The sequence below is a fragment of the Triticum urartu genome, chromosome 3, assembly GCF_003073215.2.
Source record: "Triticum urartu cultivar G1812 chromosome 3, Tu2.1, whole genome shotgun sequence".
NCBI classification, from domain to species: Eukaryota; Viridiplantae; Streptophyta; class Magnoliopsida; order Poales; family Poaceae; genus Triticum; species Triticum urartu.
In genome coordinates this window covers 468,477,424-468,483,707 of record NC_053024.1, presented here as the reverse complement: position 1 = coordinate 468,483,707, position 6,284 = coordinate 468,477,424, and the positions used below count along the sequence as shown (strand labels likewise).

The 6,284-nt window shown below is 43.9% G+C and overlaps 1 protein-coding gene across 1 annotated transcript; it reads right to left on the bottom strand.

Annotated features, from left to right (window-relative positions):
• Positions 1 to 2,390: 2,390 nt before the first annotated feature.
• Positions 2,391 to 5,114, bottom strand: LOC125544396. Its single transcript, XM_048708075.1, has 8 exons — positions 4,748 to 5,114; positions 4,553 to 4,620; positions 4,263 to 4,410; positions 4,098 to 4,178; positions 3,261 to 3,347; positions 3,024 to 3,109; positions 2,806 to 2,926; positions 2,391 to 2,628 (listed from the first exon to the last, which is right to left on the bottom strand). Exons 1-8 carry the CDS (start codon positions 5,003 to 5,005, stop codon positions 2,554 to 2,556), a joined length of 924 nt encoding a protein of 307 aa, XP_048564032.1. The 5' UTR covers positions 5,006 to 5,114; the 3' UTR covers positions 2,391 to 2,553.
• Positions 5,115 to 6,284: the final 1,170 nt, after the last annotated feature.

Here is a 6,284-nt window from a genome sequence, read left to right as displayed (position 1 = left end):
TTAATTTTAAATCTGTTTGGCAAAAAACACTAAAGTTGCTGCTGACTGGATGTTTAATGGGTCAAAATCAGGCCTACTCAGCGAAAACCAGGTTTAGTGGAGAGAATGGTTGATCCTGCCAGTTTTTTTTTGGAACGGAGGTAAAAGTTTTGCCTCATTGATTAGTTAATACTCCCTCTGTCCCAAAATTCTTGTCTTATCTAGACAAATCTAAGACAAGAATTTTGGAACGGAAGGAGTAAGAGAATTGCCCAGTTAATTAATGAAAAACAGGATGTAAACCAATATAAACAAAGCATGGACTAACTACTCACATGGCAAGAAAACCCCACAACCGCACATGCGGCCTCCGCTAGACTCTCTGATTACACAACATCCACAAACGTCGACATTGCTACTACACCATGTGACCCCCGACAAGAACACCTCCACATAAGACATCAAACACCTTCCAACCCACAACGACGACCCAATCCAAGAGGACGGGCCGAGAGACTGAACATCATCCATCAAGCAGCCAGAGACGCCTTGCCTATGGCGCCACTCTTGCCTTTTCTCACTTTTTTTGTTTGTCTCTTATTGGCGTCCCTGTCAAAAGGCAAGCAATCGAACTACTTCAAATCCAGGCCAGTTTTCGATAGTTCATGGTTGAATCTTAGCCGGTTTTAGAGTTCGGAGTTGAACCTTAGACACACCGAAGAGTTCAAGGTTGTAATATGGACTTCTCTCGAAAAACAAAGGGAATTGCTCTCGCAACATTGATATACACAAATGTTTAGCTCCAGATCCTCAGATCCTAATGAAAAAACAAATGTTTAGCTCTCGCGATTGCCCAATGCTTAGCCTTCCTCTTAATGTTTGCAACTTGCACAACGAGCAAATAATACAATTAGGGCACCTACGCTTCTTCAAACTGTCGGTGGCGCATATCCTAACTGACTACCATGTGAATAACTTGACCTTTGGGCGGGGAATTCATGGAGGTAAGCGTGACCCCAAAAATTTGAGCTTGGTATGCAAAAGTTGCATAGTGTTCCCCAGTTACCGAAAACTTGCAAATTATGTCGCCGGGGCTTCCTCATTTAGGTGGATTTGATCAAGGCGAGCACACAACTCCACAAAAATGGGCGACATGAGCCCAAGTTAGGCCGTTTCTCATGTGATGTTTTTTTTATCCAAGCATTTTTCAACTAAGGCTTGCCTAACATTCCAATTCTTCCTAGTTGAGATCTCAAAAATGAACATCATTTGGCTTTTAACCATGCAATCAGCCAATCACAGAGTTTCCCTAAAGGGGCCTTCTCACCATAGCCTATGGTGATGGTTTTTTTTTGTTTGAGGATTTGGTGATGGTTGTTAAGGCATCTTCAATGCGAACGCCCAAACCTCCTCTATATGTTTGGATCGTACGATCCATACACTTTTAGACTTTCAATGCGGACATCCATTTTGTGCCAGACCGGTTTGGACGTCTAAAATCTGCCTAGTCCGGCCCCAAATCGAGGGGGAGCTCTAGGGGGGGTCTAAACGTCCGCGAAGCCCCCCCCCCCCCCCCCCCCCCCCCCATCCTAGCCTTCACCCAGGCTAGCCTTGGGCAGCCCAAAGCCGCATCGCACCCTGATGGAGTCCCTCCAAGGCGTGTGAGGTTTCTGGTTTCCAAAGACATCGTCGGCATACCGTGCTTGACGACAAGGACACACAGGCGACATGTTTGTATGCGAACACATCCATGCATCAGAGTTCTTCCTTACTCTTGCAGACCCCACATCACCACCCTCATTTCTTATTTCTCCTCCGAGCCACTCATCTGCCTAGATCTGGCGGCAACAGAACATTCGGTTCCCGAACCGAGAGGAACAAACGTTCAATTAGAACCTTTTATGTTTCTTAACAGATGATCAATTACTCTGTTGATAGTTGTTACATGTGACAAATTTTAGGTGTGGTCCTTCCACGCTATCACACCATAAACATAATCTACAAATTTTGAAGCAACCAAACCATACGTAGCTATGGAATATTGTACCACTAAAACATTTGTACTTTTGTTTTGAACGTTCGGTAGTACTCCCTCCGTTCCTAAATATTTGTCTTTTTAGAGATTTCAAATGAACTACCACATGCGGATGTATATAGACTTATTTTCGAGTGTAGATTCACTCATTTTGCTTCGTATGTAGTCACTTGCTGAAATCTTTAGAAAGACAAATATTTAGGAACGGAGGGAGTAGAATGGATACATTATTTTCACGTCACAGTTTAGGTGGCCCAATCATCAAAGTTCAGGGATTAATTCAGATTTTTTTAGTTAACAAAACATATTAGCCCATTACCCACCTGTTAGAGATATACAAGTATGTGAATGACAGAACGCCTGCCTTTTCCTAATAGAAAAAAAATACTCAACACTGCAGAATATACGAGAGTGCCACATATGAAATCATGTACATGTAAATAGACCGGAGTCGTTAGTAGTCACCTCTTGGTAGAAATATATGTGCGTCAGCTAGTATTTGGTCTTTTAAGCAAAATTCCGATACAAAATATATTTAATTAAGCAGTTTTCTTTCTAGAGCAAACAATGTACATCGGATCTGTTTGTCCTGGATTGGGAGATATATCAACAGCCTGTAAAAACAGAAAAGGATCTGCATCAAGGGGCTTGATTTGAACACATAAAGGCGGAGATTGTTACAACCATGTACCTAGTATGTACAGGTACATGCAAATGCAAAATTTAGGAGGCCATTGAACCCTTGCTAGGAACACCATGTCGTGGCGTAAATTATTAGACAGATGGCATACCTCAGGGGGCTCAAACCCTCCAGCATAATGGTAGTATGCACCAACTATCCAAGCATGGTCAGCATCACCAGTTGATGTCCAAATGGATATAGCTTTTGTCCAAAAGCAGCGATTTGAAAAGCTGTATCCAGAGTTAAATCGTGATTAGAACAAATTACAGGAAAAACTGATATTCGAAAAACAGTTCTTATGGTCTTACCGGTCATGCTAGTTCTTACCTCATGATAGCTAATCCAGATGGTTTAAGTATTCGTCTCATCTCCTTAAAAACATCCATTGGTTTTGTCAAGTAGTCTACACTAACCTAGAAGCAAAAAAAGAAAAGAGGAAATTTATTATCATTCCATACATGCAACTAGATAGAGGCCCAAATGTAAGATTAGTAATATGTGTTATGCCTACAAAAGATGGACCAGTTGTTCAGCAGGACTGAATTCATCATAAGAACACCATACCACGTTCGTTATAACATCAAAGGTGTTATCGTCAAAAGGAAGCTTCGGATTCAAATTGAGGTCTTGCACAACATACTCTGTCAAAACCTATTATTACCAGCAAACAATCAAGAGAGTTGCCAATAAAATTAGGGTCGGTGTATCAGCCGAAAAGAAATAGCAACTGCAAGACGTGTTAATAGTACAAAGAGACATTTCTAGCAGAGCACATGTACACTATCATGTTTAGAATTATTTGCCATGGCCCCAATGGAGAGCCCTCAACTAGACTCAATAGTTACTGAACACATACATATATATAGCAGACCAAATACAAAATCACACTAATTTAGTAAAACCAAAGTGTTATTTGAAAGAAATGAAGTTACATATCGTATCCAGTTACTAACTTACTATACTTCAGTTACAGACAGAGACTGATTGAAGTGCCTATCTTAACTTTTATCCTATTACCACCAGAAAAGGTTTCCTTTTCTCAACAGTCATTTCTTCTGTAGTAACATAGATACTACAGTATATATTTTAGTCATCATAAGTCGTATGACTACTACTCCCTCTGTCCCAAAATATAAGAAGGTTTTTTACACTATACTAGTGTCAAAAATGTTTTTATATTTTGGGACAGAGGGAGTACCTCAAAAACCATCAGGAGAATCAGAATGCAGCATAACTCACCAACTGAGTCAATTGTTGCTCAATCCAAAATAAAATAAAAATCGAGACCATGTTGCTCAATCCATAATGCTTTGAAAGCTGTTTCTATATAAGCTTATAACTGAAAAAGAGAATAGCAGACCAATTGTACAAAATCACACTAGTTCAGTAAGGAAGCAATACCGGATTCTTTTTCAGCTCGTCTTCATTCATACCCATCCCTACGATCTTCTCTTGCTTGTACCCAGCTGGATAATGGCTCACCTAGATAAAGTGCAAACCAGTAAGCCACTTGGCAAGAATACGTAGAGATGACAGGTATAACTTGGGAACTCCAAAAATTCCTACCCAGCTACTGCACATGTCCAGGATGGCCACGCCTGGAGTGTTGCTTGGAGGAAGAACTTGCGAGTAGTATTTTGTGAGCGCTCTGATTGCTGGGTCGTCAATGTGCGTGACAAAACGGGGAGCCGAATAGAACACAGTATCTGATGACCTGCCAAGTAAGAAGAACGAACCATACATCATCGGGGTATCAGGTCATACAAATAGATACAAGATTCATAAGCCACTGGCTACTCGGAATCCTGAAAATTTTGCTCGCGCACTGCGTGGTGAGTGTGCTCCGAGCTACTTACTCGTCGAAGCGGCTGAAGTCGTCGGGCTTGAAAGGGAACTCGTCCGGCCACTCCACATTCTTCAAAATCTGCAAAGCACGACGGACAATTTGCACAGCTCAAAGACATGCCGGTGCCGCGCCGCGCGCACGGCGCACTAGGAGTCTAGGACTCTAGGAGGAAGCAAAGAAAGTCTGGCCTGTGGCGCATACGAACCTCTTCGACCGGGGAGACCCCCTGCCTTGGCCGCGCCGCGGCCACGAACGAGCGGGACGGGGCACCACCGGAGGCCATGCGGGCGAGCTGGTCGACGAAAGCGGCGCCGAGGCCGAGGAAGACGCGCCGCGCTGCCTGCGGTGGCACCGGAGGACGGCGGGCACGTGGGACGGCGGCGGCGCGGACGCGAAGCGTCCTAGCGCGGGACCTTCTCAGAGCGACGAGGAGGAGGTCGGGGCGTGGCGCGAGGGTGGCCATGGGCGTGCAGACGGGCAGACGGCGGCGGTTAGGAGGGGGGCGCGACCCGGTGCCGCCATGTATGTGTGCAGGAGAGGCGTCGTGGCGCCACGCGCGTCGCAGAGACGTCTCTGCCCGTGGAATGGATTGGGGTTGGCGTGGCTCGTTCGCTGGCTGCTGTGGACGCCTGTCGTGTGGGTCCTGTTTGCTCCCGTGAGATTACGACTTCGCCATAGTCACAGACAAACACGAACGCGGACTTCGTTAATGATGAACAAAGTGCAAAAGCAGGCTCTAAATTTGTGATTTCAGCTCGAATCTCTCCGAAAGGCGACAGGATTCAGTCAGTCAGTCAGTCGCATGGCAGTAGAATGAAGATCGAGAAATTTCCAAACAAACAATTTCAACGAAATCTTTCAATTTCTCATTAATGCATCCACACACACGTCAACGACTATGTGTGCTTTTTTTTGCGGGGGATATATGCTACATTTTTTTTGAGAAAACTATATATGCTACGTGACCTTACACACCCTGCAGCGGTGGGCAGGTGGCCCTTGGGCCGACATATAGACCATGTAGATACAACAGTTGCAACACTCCGAAAGTGTTGTTCTGCACGCGAGCTCACATGAGCTTGGGTGAACAGCAAAATTCAAAAAAAAATGTTGAAAACAATTTTGGCATGAAACATTGATGTTTTTTCAATATGCATGCAAAATTTCGCTACGAAACCACATTTAGCATCGATTTTGCTTTTTTTTGCCCACACCTATATGAATTTGGTTTAGAGCGAAACTTGCATGCATGTTGAAAAAACATCAATGTTTCATACCAAAATAACATACCAAAATAATTTGGATATTTTTGAAAAAAATTCAACATTTTTTCGATTTTGCTGTTCACCCGAGCTCATGTGAGCTCGGGTGCAGAACTGCTATGTCCATAACACTCCCCCTTTCTTAAAAGAAAACATGATTGTTGGTGTCAAAACCGGCAGATCTCTGGGTAGGGGGTCCCGAGCTGTAGATTCTCAGATCAATGGTATCAGGAACGAAGGAGACGATGTTTTACCCAGGTTCAGGCCCTTTTGATGGAGGTAAACCCTACGTCCTGCTGTTGTTTATATTGATGGAGTATCAAGTACAGAGTTGATCTACTTCGAGATCATATGTTGTGGTCTAAAACCTGAGGGTATGATGAATAATGTCATAATAATCTAGCGATTAGCCTGGCCTCGGCTTATATAATGTACTGGAGGCCTAGGATAACAAAAGTCCTAGTCGAATACGTTGCTGGA